The sequence below is a fragment of the Pteropus vampyrus genome, unplaced genomic scaffold (assembly GCF_000151845.1).
Source record: "Pteropus vampyrus isolate Shadow unplaced genomic scaffold, Pvam_2.0 Scaffold249, whole genome shotgun sequence".
Lineage (NCBI taxonomy): Eukaryota > Metazoa > Chordata > Mammalia > Chiroptera > Pteropodidae > Pteropus > Pteropus vampyrus.
Genome location: NW_011889030.1, coordinates 1762805 through 1788611, shown reverse-complemented (window position 1 = coordinate 1788611; position 25807 = coordinate 1762805). Strand labels below are relative to the sequence as shown.

At 35.4% G+C, this 25807-nt stretch overlaps 1 protein-coding gene across 1 annotated transcript in view; it reads left to right on the top strand.

Moving 5' to 3' along the window:
• CTNNA3 (catenin alpha 3) overlaps positions 1 to 25807 on the top strand; it is a 1489877-nt gene that overhangs the window by 157724 nt on the left and 1306346 nt on the right. The window contains exon 6 of the mRNA XM_023520113.1: positions 25 to 126. Within this exon, the coding sequence (XP_023375881.1) occupies positions 25 to 126 (102 nt within the window). The remainder of the gene's footprint in view (positions 1 to 24; positions 127 to 25807) is intronic.

The following is a 25807-nucleotide window of genomic DNA, read 5'->3' as shown; positions in this document are numbered from 1 at the left end:
TTTCAGTTTCAAAGGACATTTGACTCTCTTAAAAATGTTTCCAACAAATCTGACCTCCAGAAAACCTACCAGAAGCTTGGGAAGGATCTGGAAAATCTGGATTATTTAGCCTTCAGACGTCAGCAGGTATGGGTCGGAACTCTTCATGGTGGAGAAGAACACTTTAGGCTCCCGCTGCCCTGACTGTCAGGTCCGGGTGGGCCTGGGAACACTTATCTTCTAATCTTTAGGGCAGGAATAGGATGTACTGTGTTGTGCTGACCTGCTGTGTTCATGACTTCCTGCAGCATTCCATGTGGTCCTTACTTTTAGATATGCTCTTTAGGGGTTTCCACGTGTCCTTATAAATCTCTAAAAGAAAAAATGGTCTGCTTTGGGATGGTACAATTACCGCTTGACTAAGGATGCCTCAATGGCATAAGTGGAACCTCTATGATGGCTTGGCCAGATGGGGGATATTTGAGAAAAATCATCTGAAGAGCAGGAAAAGGATGTAGTTATACAGACAAAATTAAAAGAAAGTGTCACAAATATGCCAAAATACGAATTAACCTTTAGAATCCTTGTTTAATCTCTGAAGATTCAGTAGAAATTTGATAAATGTATAAGGTTGAAGGAAAATATATTTTACAAATGCAAGTCTTTTTGCCTTCTTGTATAGGTACCAAGATAAATTTAGAGCCTAAATAGACTTCTATAGGTTTGCTTTTAGAATTAGTATTTTATAATATTAATAATCATTAAATTCTATGTATTTGTGACATAGTAGCTAAGTAGCTAAGAGCTACTTTTCCCAAGCTGGAGCCTCTCCAGTTTCTTCACAGCCACTAGGTGTCAGGGTTGTCATGCTTTTACTTTGATTGAATGTTTATTCTCATCAGAACAGTCAGTTAGATGTTTAAATTAGGTTGCATGAAATTTGGGAAGATGCTTAATGATGGATAGTGTCTAGAAAAATGACTAAGTGGCTGACTTGGATGGCCAGGCACCAAGTTCATTACTTAAGAGTCTTTCCTGTTAGTGTGGCAAAAGGTGTCACCCTATTGCCATTGCCAATTTCATAAATTTTGGAATTTTTGAGTGGGGGGTTTCCAAAGTAGGACTTTCTATATTTAGTTACACCTCATGAAGTCAACATAGTCTAGAAATATTGACTTGAAAAGAGAATCGTGTTTTAGTTTTTGCTTTATCACAGATATAACATGGGCATTTAACCTTCCCATGGCCCTATTTTCCAAGGAGTGATATTTGTTTTGTAGAATGTTCTGGGGCACATGCAATATCTTTGCACATACTTTAAGTTATATAAAAAGGGACACAATATCCATTTAAATTTATTTACCTATTTTTAAGTCACTGATGGCCTAGGTATTAGCACATGTGACGGAAGCAGTCACAGTTACTGAAAGCTACTGCCAGTAAGCTCCCAGATGCTGCTGCTTAATATTCATACTGTGAGTCACTGCTCTGGCCCATGCAATTTCTAGTACAGTTTTGTTTCCAAGAGCCATATTTTACCACCGAGGGGGTATTTTGAGTTGGCAGGTAGTAGTCATTGTCCTCTTCTCTTTTTCTTTCTCATTAGCAAATTCTCAGTGATTAGTTTTTTACATTAGCTGATTGTGAATTTGGAAAAATGGGAATGCTTCAAGGACAGAACTCTGGGGGAATGCCATTGAGGGCAGATAGGTAAATTGCACGTGTATGTGAGAAAAAAGATGGGCACGTGGGGTGTATATGTATATATAAATCATGTATGCTATTTATTAAATGACAACTATATGCCACATAGTGTGATTAATACATTTATGGATTAGATAATTAAATGCTTATAATAGTATAATGGGGTTGGTTTTATGAACACCATTTTACAGATGAGGAAATCCGTAAGAGCTAAGTCACTGGCCGAAGGTCACTGGCCTAATAAGACGTGAAGCTGGGCTTCCAAGGTAAATCAGTCTGACTCCAAACCTGGCCTTTTTTAAACCCTGGTCTCATTCTCCATAGCCCTGCAGGGAGCCAGGCGGGGGAGAGAGTAAAGTGGGGAGTTCTAGGCATGTAGTATGAAAGCAATTTTAGGAGAGGCCAGACCTGAGGCTTAAAGAAACATTTGAAAATGGGCACCTGGTGAGAGGCAAAAGACAGGTCAGTTCTCGCTTGTGCTAGCGCCCTCCCCCCACTCCCCCAAGCCAGTTGTTCAATATATACAAAAACAAAAGGACTCTTGAAAGACTTCAGACAGCTAAGAAAATGTATAAAACTTTATCTTTGCAATTTTCTAGGTGTATGTCTAACAGCTCTAGTTCTAGTGAAATTTATTCATACAAGGCAATTTTTTAAACTCAAAGGGACAAATCCTTATGAAATTAACTTAACTGCACATCTAATATTCTGTCAACCCTTTGTCTTACTAGAGTCTACCTTTCCCTATATTTTGTGATCAGTTTTTTTTTTTCTACCAAGAAAAGATAGAAGGGGAATTGGAGGAAAGTGGTCAGGAAGAGAAGGATAGTAGAAAGAAAGTTAGGGATCAAATATAGGGATGAGAGGGATAAAGTGGGGAAAAGTAATCTATACTAGGTTTTATACTATATGTACCTTGTAAGTTAAACATTGATTTTAGAAGAATTAAAAAAAATCTCATACTAGTAAAAGGGAGATAAAAGAGGATACAAGAAGATAGTGAATGGGGGAGATGGCAGGGAATAACAAAGGCAAATTTGGTTTTCTTCTCATTTCGCTTTTGAATGTAGCAGAACTTCTAGAAATTTGTAATATTAACCAAGTTCTTTGGTACCAAAGCCACAAGTGAATTGTTGTGTTTCTTGAATGGGCAGGATTCTGTCAGAACTTTAGCTCTTCCCTGACTTGGTGGGGTTTGCCTTTTTGTCTCTCATTCTACTCCTTTGAAGTACCCCAGATCTATTAAACAAACACACACTAGTAAGTTTCTCCTATTGGAAAAGTTTCAGATCTCTATAAAATTGCAATTCAGCAAGAAAGCTTCTGCCTTATAAGGCATGATTCTTTGTATTAGAGAATTAGTCATGGTTTGTTCCCTAGTCCAACCATATTTATCATTCTTCGTTGTGATAGAACATAAGCTCCATAAGGACAGGGCCTCATCTGTCACCTTTGATGCTGTGTTCTCTGTAGTGCTTACACTACAGTAGCTGACCCATGGCAAATGATCCATAAATACTTGGTGCTGTTGTTCGGTCTCAGATTACAAGCAATTAAAATTAATGTGTTTTCCTACACTTTACAAATTTAGGAAGGATTATCCCTTTGGCTTCCTGGATGCCAAAGACTGACAGATTGCCCCTTACCTTATGTATTATTTAGGTTTTCTTCTAACATTTCATTTTCCACCTATTTCTTTAAACGAACACAAAATATCAATGGTACCTTAACTATTAGTTATGGATGTCCATCGAATTGACTAATTATTATCTTGGACGCATTCATTAAATTTTCTGTCCATTTCTGTGACGTTTTAAACATTATTTTGAGAGATTTCTTTCCTGAAGCCAGAGAGATTCCTGGAGTACTTTGCTCTATTTTTGTACCTCTATTTTTGGGATTATTGTACTTTCTTTCCTAGGTGTGAGTTTAGCTATTTCTTTTCTTTCTTTCTTTCCTTGTTCTCTTTTTAAAAGATCGAGTGCTTACACTTTAGCTATTCCTTGGGCTATATTTTAGGTTGAGGCACAAGCATCTCCCCATTTTACTACTGTCAAAAAGACTAATGTTGAAAATAGCCTTAGTTGGAAAATGTGAGGGGCGGCCATGGTAGATGAAGTGGTAGATTTTCCAGGATGAGTCAGCCTGAAGTAAATGAATGACAAAGCAGTATTAAGAAGAGAATATAGAGACTTTTTTAGCTTTCGCTGTCTGGAGATGCAATCTTAGAGTTTATTTGTTTGGACTCTTTGGTTTTTGTCCTCCTGGTTGATGTTATGTAGGAATGGCAACAGCAAACTTCAGCTATTATATAGAGCCCAGATTAATATGTTAATTTGAGATGTTATAAATCAAGAGATTTCCTTTGGGCTTTGATTGTATGGAATAAAATAAAATAAAGTTTGATAATCCAGACTCTAATTCCTTTCTCTTTTTTCTACCTTTAATACTTACAATAGCATTATAAGACACATTTCTTTTCCAGAGGCTTCTGAAGTCCTTTAATATAAATTATAGCTAATATTGTTGACTTGAACATTATGTAGACTAAGGCACATTTAAATATTGTTGTGAAGTATATAAAATTAAAATATTATACTTTAGATACACATCTATGTTCAAACATGTCATGTACCCTGATCTTCCTCTTGTTTCTTGATCATGGCATGCTAATCTTGCCTTCTGACCTTTTCACAAAGTTTATATAACTTGGCATTTAGAATATCTAGCTACTTTCTATTTTACTTATTTAATTACTAATAATTCTTCAAAGTTAAACTGAAGTTTAGCCTCCTTCATGACCCTTTATCCTATAAATTATAGTCAATATGTAAACTCTTCTTCTTAGCTTTTATCTGTATAATACAATTTAGCATCTGATTGATTATATATTCATTGAGGATCCATGTAGTGCAGGTTAGAGTTTGGCTTTGTAGTCAGCCAAATCTTGTGAGATTATTGGTACTGCTTTGGGCACTGCAATTTGTTCTTTTAAAATGTTAGGAAAATAATAACTTACAGCCTATTTTGACAAAGCAATGCATAAAGTACATATATGCCTTAAGTACTTTAAAATATCTAAAGGAATCAGTATATAAAGGGCTTAGCACAGTATCTGGCGTGTTGTTAGTTTAAATGGTAGCTGTTATACTATTTTTATATTATTCTCATAAGTCATCTTTCTAAATGGTTTATAGATTTCACAAGGGTATGTTGTCCATTTTGTATATTTTTATACTGTACATAGAGTCCAGTATTGTTCTGAATAGGTAGGATGGAATGTTTCTGGATATACGTAATTGAGGGTTGGTGGTCTGTGTCACACACACACAGAAGACCATGTTGATACCTCTTGAGGAAGGAGTTGCAGTACTGTTTGGTTCTAATGTGTTTCTTAGGTGATATCTGTTGATGCACTGTGAAATTAAGATATTGTCAAGCTGTGCTGGAAATAGGGTCTTAGACTCAATGTTCTGGCTAAATCCTAGCTCACGTAATAATTATATCCTGTATACTTAAACTTCCCTTGTGGTTCCAGGTGGTATTGTACAGTATAATATTGTTCTCTCTTTGGTGATGATGTTCAGGAGTAAACAACTGCTTTTTCCTTTTAATGAGCTGAGTGAGTTAACCCTTTATATTATTCCAATACCAGAAGTGTACATAATACTTTGTAGAATAGGAATTGAATTTAAAACAATCCTGTATTAATGAAGAAAAAGAGAAATAAATTAGATAAAATTTATTCAGTGAGAAGGACTGCAGGCTAACACCCTTGAATTGAAAATAAAATTCTGGATGGATAATGACTGGCTGCATAGATAGCAACCTTAGGCTTATCCTGGAGCTTAAGTACTCTGAGGACATAAGACATCAAATATCTTTGAGTAAAATCTAAATTTCGCCATAACTGTTATCTTATTTTTATCTTCTGTACTTCAGCTTTGTCTGCAAAGAAAAAATATTGCTTTTATTCTTTAGCATCTTCAAGTGTCTATGTAGGCATATCGGTATAGGGTGGGTTTAATAGGGATCTAACACAAAGTTACACCACAGATTTTGTATGTCCTCTCCTTGACAATTATTTGTTGTAAATGAAAAAATCTATGTGAATGAATGAATTATTATAGTCCTGTAAAAACAATGCTTAGCAAAACAAAAGAGTGTTAAACTTGTTGTTTTACTAAAGCATGTAGAGAAGATGAGAAGAGGAAGTTGATCAATTCCAATAATAGTCTTCAACCATGTAAAGATTTATAACAATAAAAATGTTATGGTTCATCTAGAATAAGGGGATATACAATGATATTGCACTGGGAATTGCTTATCTATAAGGACGGTATAAGGTAGAACTGTCTTCCCATTTACATTAACACTAAAATGGAAGTTGTAAATGTATTTTACTTAAGACCTTTAAAATTAAAGTACATATGCATCTGGGATTGTTTAGAGGCAGTCTAAGGAAGAGGGTAATTGGAGACTGGACTGAATGAGAACTAAGGGGAGGTGCTAAGTGTCTAGAACAGTGGTTCTACAAGCAATAGATTTACTTCAATAGCCTTTATTAGATGAAATATGTCCATAGCTCAATTGGGAGAAGATCCTTCCCTTCCTTGTTCTGTTATTAATAAAATGCTCTTGAAAGAGTTCTGATTGAATTATTCCTTTTAAGAGTAAGTGAACCAAAGATTGCTAAATTAAAATATTCATGTCTAAGATGGTACTCTGTTTCTTTCTTATGTGCTGAATCAAGTAAAATAATTATTTATGTAATTTATAAAACTGTTTCTGAAGATCCCAAAGCATTTTAGACACCATTTAAAAATTTATTGCATAGGTATAAAAATGTTTAATTATAAGTCAGAGTGCTATAGCAAAGTTCCAACCAACCCAAGCATATTTTTTTTCTGTCCACCACATATGCAATTTTATTTTTATTCAATTATACGTAGTTGTTTGTCTCAAAGAAAAAAAAAAGAGGTGGCATTACATTAATTCTTCAGTGTTCTGATGGGTGATGGGGGAGAGGGATTAGAGTAGAGAGGATGGGGAGAGAGAGGAAGAAAGGTTGGATAGTCATTCAAGGTCATTCTGAGTCAGCCCCAGACTCAGAATTAATATTCACATTTCCTAATTTCTCACTTATTGCAATAGCCATTTAACAATTTTCACTACTTCATAAACAACTGCAGATCTTTATAGAGTGATTTCTTTTTCTATAGTCTGAAGTTAAAAAAACCTTATGGATTTTTATGTAAGAATGTCACCCTTTATTTAAAATCAAATTATTAAAATGATACATATTAATTTAATTTTTTCTCCTTCTTAAATTTGATTTCCACATTGGATACAGTAAATGGACAAGTAGGTGTTTTCTATTAAATTAATAAAATAAAAACATTATAAAGATATCTTAAGTTCTCAGGTTTGTGATTCTATTTCCATCTGTTTGTTGGTGGCACTTGGGTAGAAGGCTGTAAAATCAAGCATATACTAGCTGATTTTCATGCACTAGAAAAGATTTATTTATTTTTCACAAGGTTCTTTGATATATGAGAGTTTGCCTTGTAGGCAGCTTATAGCTACTTTATAGTGGGGAATGCTTATTGCAGTAGTTAATACTTTGTTATGGATTGTTTTCAAAATTTACGATGCTAGTAAGAATTTCATAGGTGGTAAGAATCATTGGTGTTTCTAGCAATGTGGCCCTTGTGCATGTCTTTTATTGATATACCTAAGTCTATGAGGTTGACAATAAAAGTTGGTGTTGAGAAATTAAAATCCTAATGATTTAACTCTGAAAATATCTTTTTTAGTTCGTTTTGTAGTTCGAAAATAGTTCTGTGCATGCAACGAGGATGGCATTTCACTGTTAACATTATGACCTCTGGTGGCTTAAGATGCAAACTAAAGAAAGTATACAAGAATCAGAGAACTTTACACTAAGGAGTCTTTAGAATTTTTCTAACCTAAGTGTTTTATTTTAGAAGTGAGAAAAAGTAGGCCCAAGAAGATTAGATATCTTGTAAAAGCCTACACACTTTGCTAATGGCAGAGCTGGGACAAGTAATAGCAAGTGATATTTACTTTGGTTCTTTTGCGAGTTTTTTAGCATAAGTCAGCCAGTTGTATATTGATCCTTTGGTATCTCTAGGTTGTATTTGGAAGCTGAAAGAGAACCTTTAGATTTGTAAAGCGTTCCTTTCCTGTTTGAAAAGTTGTATGATCCTGGAGACTGGGTTGGTTACTGAAATTCTTTCTAGTGTAAAGCTCAACTGTGGCTAGGATGAGAGGCTCTGATGGCAGGCAGCATTTGTGGAAGTGAACCCCATTCTCTCCAGGAAAAGTCATACTTCTGTTGGTTTCTGAATCTTAAGGAGCATTTCTTCTGTTGTAACGTCTTTCAGGTGCTCAAGCGGTGAACAGTCTCCTTCATTCATGCGAGTATAGAATAAGATGTCCCTCCTAGTCCCTTGATAGCCTAAGAGTGTGTCTTGCTTCAGAGGAAACTCTGCTCTGTCCTATAGCCAATATAGGGTGTAGATAGAGTCTTCTTTAAGATGCAAGCCTCTGGCCACTTTCCATCTCCACTTTCTTATATAAGGAAAAATGTTGAGGCTTTTGTTGATGGTTCACAGAAATGTACAACAAAGGATTGAAATGAGGATGCAGCACATCTGGGTTTTCAGTGAAGTCCATTTCTTTCTGATTATGCTTGCACTCTAATACAAGTTTATGGTCTTTCAGGTTGGGCTCTGGGAATCTGAACGAGAATAGAATTTTCTACCAGGGTGAAAGGAGGGCCAGCAAGGGTATAAATTTCCTTGGGTCTGTAGGAAACTTGTTGCTTTGGAACTATGGAGTCACCTAGGGGATTGGGTTTTGTATCAAACTTCAGGAACAACAAAAATGCTTTTACCATCTATATATGTGTATATACTGTATTAGACATTGAGATGCCCATAAATAAAAATTATTCAGTAGTGACATTTTTTAAAAGAAAAGATGATGCAATAATATTATAAAATTTTAGGAGAGGAAGGAATTACAAGCATCATCTGGTTCAATCATTTCAATACATAAATACACAAATAATACAGAAAACACATAATTTTATTTTTTATTGCATAGGAATTTTTATTTTTTGACAATTTTTAGATCCTTTACCCTTTAAACCAGTGCCCTCAAAAATCAGTGCTTCCCAAACTTTAATATGTATACAAATCATGTGGTGAATTTTGTTTAAACTACAAATTTTCATTCAATAGGTTTGGAGTGAGACTAGAGAGTCAACAAGCTCCTCAGTGATGCTGATGGTGCTGGTCTGTGAATTACATTTTAGTATCAGGGAGGTTTAAAAATTGTAAAAGAGCATTATTTCTAGTTGTATCTCAAGAGCCTAAAATGATCCTTGGAACATAGTAAGTACTTAGTGAATATTTTAGATTTGAATGATGATCTGTTAGTAAGGTTTGTGTCTTTGTGTAGGACATAGAAGATATTACTATCTTTACTATAATATTCCTTGTCACAAATTTTACAGTTTATTCTGATGTTATTCTATCATGTGAAGGGACATGTTTCTTTGCATACATGTTATTTTTATAGATTATATGTTTCAGCAGTTGTAGAAGTTGTCCTTTGCATATCTTTGTCACAAGATGAAAGATGAAAGATAATAGATTGAATAGGAGAGCAGCTGAGTCTAAGGTTCAGGGAATAAAAAGAAGAATAAGAATGTAGTATTTTAGCCCTGCAATTCCTCTGTGACTTGGTGGAACTGACCGTGGAACCCGCTGTTGACTCAGCAGCATTTGTTTCAGAAAGACAAGCTCAATTACATACTATAAAACTGATGAAAATTATAATCTCTAACATATTCATGTTACATTTGTGTATCCGAGCTGTGCCTTCTCTACCTGCGTGCACAATCAGAAACCATAACAATGACTATTACTGTGTCCTTGTCAGGCAAAAAGATTACTGCTACAGCTACAGCTACAGCTCTCTGTGTTAATAGTAGTGCCGGAAGTATGCCTAGAGGCCAAGAGAGCTGCTGGCTAAAATTCAAAGAAAGTGTTGTCCCTGCTTAGTTGAGGCCAACAGTTCTAGGGACAGCAGAGTTTTAAATATGCACACATCTATTATTCAGCCTTTTATAGATGTTGAACTGTTTGTTAGGGGCTGATTGCCTGAGGGCTAATTTAATATGTAAGTAGAAATTAATTTTACTCCTTTATTTTTTAAAAAGCATATTCATTTTTGTTCTCTAAAATGCCATATTTAGACAGTTTTGAATTTGCTATTTAAGAGGAAGCTAATAAGCCTTTATAGTATTTGTCATGCTCCAAATGTAACAGCAGTAGAAACACTTATGCTGAAATACATCTAGGTAAAGGGAAATATATCACCAGAAGATGGAGCAGCATTGCTGGCTTGCTCCACATTTTGTTCAGTTATTTAGAAGGGTGTGTATAAGTATAGGTTTTCTTTCATACACTCTGGTTTCAAATGATAAAAAAAAAATATATATATAATTAATATTTTAGTTGGGATAGCTTTGAATTTATACAATGGAAATAGCTTTTCTTCTATGGGCAGCTGATACTTGTATTCATTGACCAAATTAACTAAATTTTGCTTAAAATTTTTAGTATCACTTATGGGATTTTTTGCAAAATGCCATAATATCAACCTGCAATGTAGCATATGGCATTAATATATGCTAATATTCTCTGTTTAAATGCTGCTTATATTATAGCATCTGGTCATGCCATAGTTAAGTATTTATCATCTACTCCATTATAAAATCTTTGTTCCAAAAGAGCTATATGAGCCTATTAGATATATACACAATTAAGTAGGTAATGATCTGTGGCTGCATCTATACAACATCAACAGCTGACCTGTGGGTGGTTTTCCAAGTGTGGTGCTGATTGTTGATAGGAGGTAATTAGATTATGGGGTGAAATGATTTTGATTATTTTGAGGGCAGTTTTTCTTACTCTGAATTTAATTTAAGTTACATATTTTCTTTTAAACTTATTGTTTGCTTAATGAAGAAATTATAATGTCTCACTCTGATTTAGATATTGGTATTTATCTCTACTGTGCTAAGCTCTCCATCCAAACATTGGGAGTTACTGAAATTTTTCTTGGTTCTTGTTTTGATATAGAACGAAATGGTCTACCACATGTTTCATCACTGATATACATTTGTTTCTTCATCCTAAATTTATATTTGTAAAATTAAAGATAACTGAGTTTTAGTCATTTCCCTAGCTTCAATGTTAGTCATTAAGTATAGTTAGGATACTTTTGACAATTTTGATTTTGACAATTACCATGTGTGAATTTTGAGAAACTAAATATGGTAAATCGCTCTGGTAAATCTCCAAGTTTTGGGGCTTCTTTGTCAGTTTTTTAGGGCAAGTTCAAAGTTCATTTTCTCAGGGTAAAGGTATCACTTTTCACTTTGAGTCAGAGCAGCAAGTACTGGGGGTATGAAACAGTGTCATATGAATAAAGAGAAATGTTGGTAAGGAGCAGTGTGCATTTGTTGAAAAAAAGCTGTGCTGAAAGTTTTAGCTTGCCTCTCTCCCGCTAATAAAAATGTAACATCTATTCCGTATGGTAAGAATAGACACATGTCAGGTCACATTCATTTGACAACTGGGGAGTGATGTTTATTTTACTTAAGACATGAGAAACATTAAGACTAAAGACTAAACTGAAAGAGATGATTAGAGTGGACCTGAATTTTGTTTTAAACTTAGAAGAAATTATCTTTTAGGAATTGTTTATTTTTTTCTTGAAAGTAGAGTAGATAACCCCTGGCTTCGGAAACTTAAGATATTTAAGCTTTTTTAATGGTAAAATAGTGGATTAGAATTGGATCTATGAAAAAGGAAATAAAATTATGCCAGTGGTAGGGTGTTTATGAAGGGAAGGACACTTAGATTCTGTAATAAGTAATGTATGATAAGTAAGTTATCACTTGTGAACATGTGGTACCATGAGTGACTTGTATCAATGGCTGTGCATTTTCTTCTTCAAACATCTGGCCCTGCAGACAAAGAGATTATCCTGACATCTTTGTTACTCTGTATTTTTAAGAGCTTTTAGAATGGTTTATTTTTTTACCTTTGATGTAAGAAGTGTGTACATTATTGCTATAGAAAGTTAGCAGTTTCAATGTCACTAGGATATCAATATGAAAAATACTAAAGATGAGAATTTTCAAGAATGTTGGTATAAATGGAATAGATGTTATCATTCTATGTATTTAAGATCTTTTTTGCATGTGATTCTATGTGAAAACTGAGGTCAATGAACACACTCTAAGATTGAATTCTGAAGAGCATGGGTAATTGTGAGAATTTTTAGGATAAATAGATGAGACTGGTAACTTATTATTTGTACGAAATTTGGCATTAAAACATATTTATTTTGAAGACCGATAAACTGAAAAGAGTAATCATACTCCAGAATAATAAAAAAATAATTAAGATTGATATATAGCATGTTGAGGGTGAAGTGCATATTCTTTAGGAGTCCTTTGAAAATAAGTATATCAGAAGAATTATAGATACCAGTTTATGATTATTAAGAAAAAATATGATCAACATTTCTTATTTGCTTCATCACATTGAGAACTGAGGATGGAATTAGGACAGTGCTAAGAATTAATTTCTTTGTGTCATGTCATAAGCAATTAAAAATTTCTTCATAACAGATAACCATGTCCTCAAAACCATAACTCACTTCATATCTAGTCACCCATATGAATATTTTCCTTAACTTAACCATACTCTAAAACTTGATTTTGCAAAAAGTTCTCTTAGGCCATAGCTGGATTAAACAACAGGAGGTAAGAACCTCCTGTTGAAAAAGAAACTCAAAATTATTATGCAGTCATTTGGGGAGTTTGGATTTTTTTTTTAAGGCAAATGCATTAAAAACTAATGAGATAATGTATTAAATCATATAAAAACCTGGAACTTGGCTTCGGTAAAGGTCAAAAGTACTTTATTATTTTTTTAAACTTATCTTCCTCCTAACCTCTAACACAAGCCATATATTCATGAATAAAATCCCCACCAGTGTGTGAGGCTAGTCTGCTGAAAATAACAAGACATATGAGTCTGCCACACAGTAAGATAAAAGCTGTGTTCTTTATGGATGGAAACCATTTTCTACTAGAAGGAGTTGTGAAAAAATAATAGAATTATAAAGAAAATGAGTTTATGGAAAGAAGATAGATTCTTCTCAATATTATATAAATACTTTCTACTAGGGTGCTCTGATGTAAGAAACATACTATACAACATTTCACTTTATAAAGAAAAAATATGTGATGATTATTCACATGATAACAGAGGGACTTATAGTACGCATAAATGTTAATTTATAGATTATTGATCGAAATATTGGAATGTTAGGAGTCAGTGCCTATTGGACATTCTTCAGTTTTCCTGTTTCTGAAGCCGTGCCTACTATATAGGTCTTTAACTTACTTAATTCTTGCCATAATCATGTGATGAAAATGTTATTATAGGGTTATGATCTGAACCTTGAAATGATGGGTAAAAGCAGATTATATTTTGATAATGTCTCATAAGGTCAGGCCTATTGGTCCTAGTCCTGGCTCCCTCCATCCTTCTTCAATTTCTAATGACAGGGACTAACATGTTTAACAAGGAGAGGTGTGGGAGAGCGTATTGTAACCATAAAGGGGAAAGTGAGTCTTAGAGAGGGGAACCAGTGGTCTAGAGAGCATGTGGTAGCTGCTAAAAGAAAATTAAGACAGATTTAAGATTAAGATTTATATGGAAAAGTTAGAGTTCAGGGTAATATGAAATCGAGGGTACCTTCCTGGCAACAAAATATCATATTGTGTGGCATAATTTTACTTTGTAATATTAATCATGTTCTTTTTTCTATTTTTCTCTCTTGAACCACCCACACTGAAGGGAAGTTTCAAATCAGGCCTAGATAATAAAAAATGGCAAATTCTTGATATCTTGCAAGGAGGGGCAAGTAGGCATAACCAGGTTGTTTTTTCCCCTCTTCCTTGCCACCTCAGGAAATACCTTCCAAGCTAGGGAGGAAAGTTGGATGGGACTAGAATATGCTTAGACATTCACTGTTTTTGTTCCTGTTTCCTACTGCTGTCTGCCCTTACTCCCCCATTTCCCCAGGGTGCTAGACATAATAGAATTTGCTCAATTGAAGTTTGGGGGATCTGAGATGACCAGTGAATCCCAGGTCTAATTGGGACCTCTGAGAGTAGAAAGGTTTCTAGGGATCACAGGAGCAGAGTGAGTGTTTTCTACCATGCTGTCAGGCAGATCTTTTTTTTTTTTTCATTTCTGAAATAGCGTGGAAGAGTGTCAGAAAATTTCCTTGGGATTAAGAGTGGTACAGAAGTCATCTGAGAGAGCGGGCCAGGGAGCTCTGTCACATGGAGGAGACAAGGGAAGCAGAAAGAAGAGAGATGGGTCAGGAGTATAACTGACCTCAGGGATCACCAGTGCCACAGGGTGCAGTTGAACCAAGAGTGCTACGGCCTGTCCAGTTGCCATTTAAGCGAGCGCTATCAGTGCTGAAGACCAGGTGGAAGGAGTTGCGACAGGACCCCGAGGCCAGTGAAAGACCAAGGCAGGTCCAGAGGGATGAGTAGATGGCTGTCTTCCCAGCTGTCCTGTGTTGGCAGCTGCATGAATGCTCTGGGGACTTAGACTCATCTTCAGAGAGAAGGAATCAGGAGAAAAATTCAAGAGAGATATTTAAACCTGAATGTGATTGAAGAAATCACTGAATTGGGCTGTTTACTTGAAAGGTATTAGATTAAATTTCTGCCCTGAGCAAAACTGAGCTTGGAGTAAAAAAATTAATTTTACTATGGAAAATAAAGTTATTTTATTTGTCAATTATACCTCAATAAAGCTGAAAAAAAAGTAAGTTACATTTTTGCATATCCATGTTTATGACTGAGATTTGTATCTGCTATGAAGTTCCAAATCCAGGACTGAATTGGGGAACATTGTTATGATTGGAAATAAAGCAGAGTTTTAGATGAAGGTGAGAGAGAATGTGTATGTGTGGGGGGCACCTGAGGCTTTATCATTTTCTTTGGCTTTTGTATTCCACTTCTACCATAGTCTCACCAGCTGAGGAAGCATGAGGCATCACTTTGGTAAGGGTTGCCAAATAAAATACAGTGTGCCCAGTAAAATTTGGATTTCAGATAAATGACAAATAATTTTCTAGTATGTCTTGAATGTTGCATGAGACATGCTTATACTAAAAAAGTATTCATTATTTGTTGGAAATTGAAATTTAACTGGGAATGTTTGATTTTTTTATTTGCTAAATCTGACAATCCTGCTCTTTGGTGCCAGTGAGGGAATAAAATTAGCCTGCACATTACTCCATTAGTCTGTGAAGTTTCACTACAGGTGGGTGCTGCACAACAGGTGTTAATATTACATTTCATAGAATAGGTAATTCTTGGTTCATTTTGTTGCGTTGGGCTGGGTCTCTGAGGCAGCCAAATCAGGCCAGATAGAATGCAAAAGTGTAAGAAAATTGTAAGAAAGTGACCTATTTAGTAACTTGTTCCAGGACACACAAATGGTAAGTGGCAGAATCAGGTTTTTCCAGGTCCAAGTGGCCTACACACAATGCAAATTCAAGTTTTAAAGAACTTCTCAGGAACATATTTATTGTATAAAGAAAGGTACTCTTAAAATCAGGGTGTTTTGGTAGCTGCTGCTGTTTTCTCTAATATACTCTTCCATTATGGTCAAGCCTATAAAAGAAACCCTACAAATCTTTTCCAGAAAGTACGCCTTTGAAATTAGTTGAATTATTTTAAAGAAATCATGATAACGCTACTTTTTTTTTTTTTCCACTTGGCATTTTATTCAAAGGATGTTTCTGAAATTAAACCAGTGGGAGTTGAACCAAAATAGTGCAGTGACACAATGATGTCATTTAGAGGACTGTTGTGCTGAGTTAAATAACTTTAATCATTAGCAACTTTAAAATTATAAAGCAATTTAAAAAACTCACTTCTCTACTTCACTAGAATAGTTTGATTATGTGAAGCATTTCACCTGGTTTGCATAATTGGCTTTCAGTAGCTATTTTGAAATCCCAGTGTCACAACAAGAAGTCTCCTTTTCTTATACTTAAGTTTATTCTTGTGTTCCAGAATAATCCCCTTTTCTGAATCCCATTTTCTTCTGTCCTCTGAGGACCTTGCTCCATTAAGAGTGCTCTTTTTTCTACTTATTTTTACTCTTTAGCGTATTAATCTGTTAAACTTTGGTCTAAATAACAACAATGGTAACTTTATTCAAGGCAGTATCTCCACTGGTAACACTCCTCTCTTATATTCCTCATAACTAAGTTTCTGAAAGATTTTAGTTGAGCTAACCTGCTTCCTGACTATATCGGCTCTTGGATGGAAGTGTGGAGTTGAATATTTCTTGTCACTAATTATTATTAACTAGCATTCTGTTTCCATGAGGTATCAGATGCCATAAAAATTCCAAAATTGACCATGAAAATAAGTGAAAACAAATATAGTTTTCTGAAATGTGTGTTAAGAATATAAAACCATACTCTTAATATAGAAGCTATACTGTGTAAATATTCCTTTTGTGAATTTTTTTTCCATGGGCTGGGTTAGCGAGGCTTCTGAAAATAGGAGACCAGACAAGTGTGGCCAGGCCGGCCTTCTTTTTTTTGGTAGTTATTTTCAGAAAGCACAGAATGGGCTGAAGGGCTAAAGAAGTACGAATTAGTAGTCGATAGATGGTCACAGGGATGGAGAGCACAGCATAGGGAATGCAGTTAGCATTAATGTAATGGCTAGGTAGAGAGCCAGAGGAGAGAAAACAATTAGAGGGATTGTTTTATAAACTATATAAATGTCTCACCAATGTATTGTATACTTGAAACTAATAAAATAAAATAAAAAAAAAAAGAGAAAGAAAGCACAGGCCTTTTTATTGCTTCAAGGATCTTCAAATTGCATTCAGATTTAGGGCAATCTGTTACTAACATTTTTGTTCATTGTATGGACATGAATACCTCAACAGTTTTTGCATTGCTAAATGTAGGGACGGAAGGTTTCCATGATGATTTTTTCCCCAATGATTTCTTGCTTATTCATTTTACTATGAGTCAGTTGATTTGCCCTATCTTGACCAGCTCAGCAGCATTGCTAATGGACTCAGTGAGTAGATGGTTTTATCAGCAGTTGTAAGGCAGATGTAAATACCAGTTTTAGTAATTGTTTTGGAGGTTTTAATTATGTGCTTGCTATTTTCTCCTTAGCACTTGTTGTTCCCTCTTCTTGGAATGCTTTTCTACTAGAGCTTCATAGCACGGTTACTTCTTATAATTCAGGTTTCAGCTTAAATACTACTTCCTTAGAGAGGACTTCTCTGATACATGTAAGAACACCCCCCCCCCCCCGACCTCTTTATAACACTTATCATTGTATGAAATAATGTTGTACAATTAATTTTTTTTTGGTTTAAGTGCCTAGATTTTCCTAGAATATAAGCAATTTGTCTCTCTTGTTATTGAGTGGTGCTCAATAAATATTTGTTGAGAAAATGATTGATATGAAAGGTTAATGATACCAAAGAATAAAATCAAACCTTTCTAAGAAAGGGTTTGTATATAATACTTTTTTAACCTCCAGTTCACTTTTCACTTCTCAGTACTCTGGTTTCTGCCCTTCAATTGCACCAACACTGTTTTTATTATGATTACTGATTCAACTGACATTTTTTCAGACCTTTTAACTTAACTTCTGTAAGGCATTTCCTACGGTCAATTGACCTTCCTTCTTGTAAATCTTAATTATCTTTTTTCCTTCAAATTTTCTTCCTAGTTGTCTGGACATTTCTCAATTTCTCCCAGGGTAAATGTTGAAGTTTCCCAGAATGTGACTGCTCTTTATTTCCTTTCTTCCTCATTTTAAAAAAAATCTGCACCCTCTATATACCATATAGAGTTATCTCAGATATACCCATAGACTAATAACTGCCTCTGATCAAATGATTAGATGAGCTCCATATTTTCATTTCTACTTCACATATTTCTCTTCAATGCCAGACTTTATCTGGTAACTTAATGGGCTTTCAAGCTCAACGAATCCAAAATTTACTATTATCTCTTCTTGCCCTCCATTCCTATACCTTCTTTTCACTTGTATTCCTCACCTTAGCACATCTCTGCTAATTTTTATGCTTTTGCATACACCGTTATTTCTGCATGATTATTTTCTTCCCAGAGTCACCTGGCCTGGCTCTTACTTACACTTCAAGTTGCAAGTTTGACTGCTCTTAATTTGGGATAGATGCCGCTTCATGGTGTTTTGAAAGTGTTCTATGTATACTTTTATCACATCATTTGTCATACTGTACAGTGGAGACTTTTCTGTCTCCATTCATTATATTATAAGCTCCTTGAAGTCATAGAGAAATCTTTCCTCTCTATTCTGCAGTATCTAGAACAGTGTTAGGGACAAAGTTGATTTTAATGTTTTAATGACTAGTTGTCAAGTGAACAAGCTCTTTGTGTATGTATCTCTGTCTCTGTTTCTCTTTCCCCCACCCCTACTTCTCCTCTTCCCCTCCTGCCCTCCCTCACTTTTTGTGGGAAGCCTTCATAATCTTTTGAGTCTGTTTCATTCAATTTGAAGCATTATATTACCTTTTGCTTCATTATTGCTTTTTGTGTGTGTGTGTGTTGGGGGGGGTGGTATTTTCATCCTCTGAATCGTTTTGGTTCTTTTTTCTGTTTTCTAATTATATTAGTATTTTATACTGTAGATTACTTGAGCTTCCATATTTCTCTGATGGTTTAGGATGGTTTACGAGAGTGCTAGTTTGAGCTCTTTTGTTAGGGTTACAAAATACAGTTTGTTTCCCAGATGACTTTTTACAGAAGGGGTGGTGGGGGAGAGTTTGTTGATCCTTCAATTTTAAAACATATTTTTTTTGTATTGCAAGATCCTGAATTTTCTTTTCTCATTTCTTTTCTATGTTCACTGTGCAGTTTCCAGAGAGTGCCTCTCCATTCCTTTTATTCTATTCTCTCCCAAATCTTTTCTAAGACTGCATTTTAGAATTCCGAGCACTAGTCCCTCCTTCTAGTTGGCTCTGATCTACCAGGACATTTTTTCAGTATTTTTGCAATTAGGGTGGAATTTCTCTTTCTAGCTAAGATTTTAGATTAATTGTAAATATCGCTGCTGGGTTCCATGTTCTATTTTCAGTGCAGTTTTCTTCCCTAGACCATCCTTGCTTTCCAGGAAGGCCTGTACCAGGAGTGTGAGGGATAGCATGCTGGGATTTGGTGTTGATTTTCTAGTTACATGTTTTTTGAAATCTAGGTTGTTTTCTCCTTTTTAGTTATGCAGTGGGCATAGGTTTTATGTAGTTTTATTATTTTTTTAAATTGTTTTTTGGAGAATGTGCTGGGAGGTTTAGACTTATGTAGCTGCCATCACCTTGGCTATTTAGAATTTGATCATAAATGTTTAAAGGGATTGAAAAACAATGTTTCCATTTCTCTCCTGGCAATATAATTTCTTCTCTTTTTTTGAAAAAAATAATTTGAGGTATTCTTTAGTAAGTGTTGTGACATTTCCGTTTGACTACCTAAATTGTCTAACAGCATCAATTTAAGAAACTAAAATAAGGTACTTAATATTAAGAGAGGCAGAAAAATGATGAGATTTAGCATCAATCTCACTCTTGGAAAATTCGGATTAGGACATAGGTGGTAGAAAGTAAATTACTGTCTTCAGAATTTATGACCAGTGCAAAAATACATGAGAATAAAATTACATCAAGATTGGTGCATTATGCTAAAGACATCTGTGGAGAACTTTCTCTTCAAGAAAAGTAGCTAAGTATTAGGTGCAATGGTGAGAGCTAAGCAGTTTTAAAACAATTTGGCATTTCATTTCCATGATATTGATTTTTTTCCAGATACTTTTCTAAGCCCCTGAGAAGGTGGGCCAAGGTACTCTTCTTGGCTTCTTTCCATGCTTAAATGTTTGGTTTCTGTCAAAAGAGTGAAAATCACCTGCCACATTAGCTTTCAGTGAATAAATGCTCAAATGCAAAATGACAAGTTGTAACTTAGGTTGAGAAGTAATGCTTCATTTTTCTCCACCAAAAAGATTAATTTGTTTATACAAATTCTTGTTTCAGAAGTGTCCTGGGTGAGGAGTGGAAGAAAGTATTCACTCCTAATAAGCACTGGACCTTATAAAATGTATTTTAGTAATTAAACAGAAACTATTTCACTTTGGATTGAGTTTGAATAATTTACTGCAAGTGAAAGTTAAATCTTTAGGTATGTAATAAAAGACTCCCAGGGAAATCTGTGAATGATAAACTAACAGGGGTATGGAGATAATTGTTTTATAAAAGGAGTTTGGTTTGCTACCTATGTAATACTTGCTGTGCTGATAACATATTAGGACAAAAGAATCAAGTATAATAAGAAATCAGCTGATTCAAAGAATCTCTGGCCCATAGACACTCTTAGAGAGCCATTTATTTCTTTTCAATGCCTTTGTTTCTTGATTTTCAAAGTTAATATTCCCTTATATTTTCTGAATACCATCCTATTATCCCTGTACTATTTTGTCCAGGGTTTTATTTATTTATTTTCCATATTTTCCTTTCTCTCCCAGTATGCTCTATGAGCCCATGGTGTCTCTTGTTGCCCAGGAACCAATTCAGAAACTTGACAAAGATCTGTATTTATAATTTTGCACCCTCTACTTCCCTCACAAACACACTCAGATGCACTAATTCCTGTTAACTTGTTAGTTGATTGGGATGCCCTCTTCCTTCTGTCCTAAGACTGAGGTTCATAGAGGTAACCTCATGTCTCTCCTCGGGGTTTAGTGCCTCCTCATCCCCAGATCTCTAACAGCTGTGCATCTGAACACTCTCCTGTAGACATCCTGTGATACTTCGGGACTAGGGATGGCCAGGAGTGGAGCTGGGGGTCACTACTGCCTCGGCCAAGATTGCTGGCATTCTGTTCCTCCCACAGGAACAAATTTGCCTGCTAGACTATTTATCAGTTATGTGCATATCCCCTCCCACTGCCTGTAGCTGTGTTTCCAGAGATCTGGGTTACGACTCCAGTTCTTTTAAGCACATCTTGTTTTCTTCCATGGGGAACCACCTACGGTGTGAAGTGGCTTATTTTTAGACCTTAAACAGTTGGTCCACTTTTCCTGAAAATATTCCTTGATCAACCTGGATGATTTTACTTTCCTTTCTCTTCCACCCTTGCCCCTCAACTTAGGTAGTGGTAGCCACCTTTATGTTTCAGTGACTATTTGACTTAGGTTACTTGTTCAGAAGCCAAGAGAGAACACATATATAAACACTCTTCTGTGGATTTCCTGCTCTAAAGGCCAGAAAGCCTTACTCTGAGCACAGGAAGTGGTGCTGGGAAGGTCAGGAAACTTGGCAGCCATGGGGGAGATATTTTTGCCAAAGAGGGTATCTTACTGTCAAACCATAGTGGTGATACTTAGGATGGTCAGTTTTATCTAACCCCTAACTGAACTACCCACAGAAAACTGACACTTCCTGCAGGCATCCTTGTTGCTGCTCTCTCTTTCTGTTTCCAGTTGCTAGAGCAACTCTTCAGAGCTTAGTGTAGTCAGTAGCATCCTGGTTTCTCTGAAGCTTTGTCCAGAGTGAGGTGTGCTGCCTGGGACATTGGAAGGGGCCTTCATCATGATTGAGGGTGCTAGGAAATCATTTGGGAGGATGGGTTTTGGTAAGTGCTTTTTGAATTTGGTATCGATATTACTGGAAATTTGTATTCTTTTTTCCAAACTAAAATAAAGATTGGAGGACTTAAATGGAAGAAAGTAGTAAAAATGACTAAAGGGTGAGAAAACATGATATATTGGAAAAAAATTGAATTTGCTTAACCTTCAGAAGAGAAAGGTGAGAAGGACTCCATAAGTTTTTATGTATAAAAAAGGAATTTTCTCTTATGGTAGAAAATGGCTACTACCTACTTCTATGAATGCAGAACAAAATCATAAGACAAAGCTCTAGGTGTAGATATGCTTGGGTGCAGCCAGCAATTATTTAGCAACTTTCTCTACCTCAGGTTCTGCTAGTCACTTAATTCATTTAGTCCTTGAACTAACTTCACAAATGAGAAAATTATAATTTTTCAAATGGGAAAACTGAGGCTCATAGAAATTAAACTTGGAGAATATAAGGACCTATCAAAGTATAGGAAGGAAACAGAAACTGAATTTATATACAATACTCACTGTTAAAGTAAGCCACAGGTCAGAAATCAAGCAAAAATACAGAAATTAGGAATACACAGAAAACAAGAATAGTGGTTATATGTCTAGCCAACTATCAGGAGCCAGAAGATCCACTGGAATTGGGTTCTGGAGGGGAGGGTAGGGGAAATCATGATCCCATATGATGAAGGAAGGGAGTGAAGATCAGTATCCAGAGAAGCCCTGTGTTGATCAGATATGAGGTGACATCCACAAAAAAACTGACTATGGAAACAAACTTCAGCTTCATCTAGAAAGCCTATGTATATTTTTGGTTAAAGGAGACTCTGTTTCTAGAGCATGGGCAGTCCCAAAATAGAACAGATGAATGAACTTGAAGAAGACAGCTTCTGCTAACACATCTACTGGTGTAGGTGACACATAAATCAACACCTTCAAAGTTACAGCTTCAGTTTTGGCACCTATGTCAGGACTGACCTAACCTTTTAAAATTCTCTTAGGTTCCAGATGCTTTTTAGCAGATTTATTAGGTAACAGGCTTCTAATTTGGAATTTTTAAATAACAGAAATTATAGCACTACTGGTAATCTCTGCAGGGGGAAATACTAGTTTGATCGAAACAAAAGAAAACTAACAAAGAAGTGTTTCTTATCAGGCGATCACAGTTGGCCTTCAAAGGAAGAGACTGCTACTTGCATTATTTGAAAGAAAGGCTTTCTGAGTGGACTCAGATCAAAGCCAGGCCTTTTATAACCTTGTGGGTGGGGCTAGGTCTGCCATTAGCCTCCATCTCTGACTGGAAATGCTGCAGGCAAGCCACATATTCCTGTTAAAAGGGAGGATTAACACCCGTAACTAGGAGAAAACAAAAAGCCAATGATGAGAAAATGAAATTGGGATTAATTCTTATTATAACCAGATATAACTTCCACTGTGCCACTGCCACCTGACTTGGGTGCTCTTGTCCTAATCTTACATGAGTCAACGCAGTCACTACAGGGTTTTAATTTTATAGGCCAAGTTGCCATCTTAATTTCAAATAATCTTTGTATAGCAAATGGGTATTGTTTCTGGGTATTCAGTAAAACATGGGAAAGATATGCATTTTGGATTTAATGAGTACAGTCCTATGGCCATCACCCTGGCCTGGCCCTCCTCTTCATCACTGCAGTAATCTTTTGTTTCCTAGCTTCGATATTATCCTTCAAATCCATTCTATACATAATTGCTAGGCCAATTTTCCTAACACACAATTTTTATCATGCTTTCCCTCCTACTAAGGAAACTACAATGATTTCTCACCTCTAGTCAGATTTAATTTAAACTACTTCTTGGTCTTTAAAAATCCAATAAAATCTGGATATCCCTAACCTATTGCCTTTATTTGCACTTATTGAACTTTCAATATGTTAAACTCATCATAATAATAAACTGCAGAAGTCTTTGAGATTAAGAATTTCAGATAAGTGGCCCTTCTCAATATTGGAAATTACTTAAAATTTTTATTGTTTTTAATGGAAATCTTAAAAATGATATATCTCTCTGTACATTCCTACTTTTTGACTTAAAAATTATTTTTAATCATTGAATACTACAGGGATATAGTCTTGTAACTGTTTAAAACTTGCCAACTTCCCTACCCTCTTCCTAGGTATGTTGGAAGTCTTAGCTAAGAATTTTTTTTTAAGTCCATATTTTTGAGGTAATTTGAATACAGCAAAATTTATACCCTCTAGTGTACATTACTAAGAATTTTGAAACTGCATACAGTTGTGTATCTACCACCACAATAAAAATATAAAATATAAAATATAAAAATATAAAAATAATTGTGGCTAACCCCTCTCCTGACCCTTAGCCTTTGGCAACCACTGCTTTGTTTGCTCTGTCTGTAGTTTTGCCTTTTCCAGAATTTCATATAAATGGAATCGTACAGTATATGCTGTTTGAGTGTGGCTTCTTTCACTTAACATAATGCATTTGGGATTCATCCAGTTGTTGTGTGTATTGATAGTTTATTTTTATTGCTGTGTAGTATTCCAACAGATGGGTGTATCACAATTTGATTATCCATTCATCAGTTGAGGGACATTTGAGTTATTTCTAGTTTTTGGCTCTGATGAAAAAAAGCTGCTATAAATATTTGTGTGCAGGTTTTTGTGAATGTAAATTTTCATTTTACTTGGGTAAATATCCAGAAGTAGGATGGCTGCATCATATGGTAGCATATGATTAACTTTATAAGAAGCTGCCAAACTGTTTTCCAAAGTGGCTGTACCCTTTTGTATTCCTGACAGCAATGTTTAAGAGTTTCTGTTTCTCTGTATTGTGAGCACTTAGTAGTTAGAGTTAAAAAAATGTTTTCAATTTTAGCTATTCTAATAGAAATTTAGTGGTATTTCATTGTGGTTTTAATTTGTACTTCTCTAATAATTAATTTTGTTGTGCATCTTTTCATGTGCTTATTTGTCATCATCTATCTTTTATTCATGAAGTATCTGTTAAAATATTTTGCCCATTATTTTTTAGGGAAGTGTATTTGTTTGATAGGTTGTGTCAGTGCCAAGCTGATAGAGAAGGGAAGGTTTTGGTGGTGAGACACCCAGTTGGAAGAATGCACAAGGGACTGACTTGAGAATGAAACAGCAGGCACCAACTTTATTGCGTGGAGCCCGCTTCTATTGCGGGGAATGCAGTTCTACTGAGGAGAGCGTGCTTTTGCTTCTGCTCTTTTTGGGGACCGCATGGCTCCACACATATTAGAGTACAATAGTGACATTCAGCCACACATGCATGATACAATAAGCTGAATTATGGTTAGATATTTTAGGCGCAGGGACCCAACTACATGTACTATGTAACATTCTAAATCCGGGATCCTACTTCTAGCCGTGAGCCTGTATCACAGCCAGACCTGGGACCAGCTAGGCCTGGGACCTGCAGGTTGCTATAGCAAAATACTCCAGACTGAGTGGCTTAAACAACAGAAATTTATTTTGTCAGAGTTCTAGAGGCTTGAAGTTCAAACTCAAGTTGTAGACATATTTGGTTTCTTCTGTGGCTTCTCTCTTTGCAGATGGCCGCCTTGTGGCTGTATTCTCACATGGTCTTTCCTCTGTGTGTGCACACTCATGATGGTTCTTTGTGTCCAGATTTTCTCTTCCTATGAGGACACCAGTCAGATTGGATTAAAATTCACTCTATCAACTTCATTTTAACTTAATCACCCTCTTTCAAGGCCTTATCTCCAAATATAGTCACAATCTACTGGGGGTTAGGGGGTTAGACTTCAACACGTGAGTTTTGAAGGAACACAATTCAGCCTACAACAGGGAGGCTGTTTTCTTATTATTGAATTTGGAGAATTTCTTACACATTCTAGAAACAAGTCCTTTATCAGATATGTGCTTTGCAAATATTTTTCCCAGTCTGTGGCTTGTCTTTTCAGTTTCTTAACAGTGTCTTTTAAAGAGTAGAAGTTTTAATTTTGATGAAGTCCAACTTATTAATTTTTCTTTCATTGATTGTACTCTAGAGTCACATGTAAAAATTGATTACTTAACTAAGGGCCACTGAAATTTTCTAAAAGTTTTACCTAATTGCTTTCATTTGCATTATTTGAGCTTTAACTGTGTTAAGATTTTTATGATCCATTTAACGTTAATTTTTGTATATGATATATGTTGAGACTCATTTTTAGTGTGTGTACTAGCACCATTTCTTGAAAAGACTACTTTTTTTCCACTGAATTGCCTTTGTACTTTTGGAAAAAATCAATCAATTATACGTGTA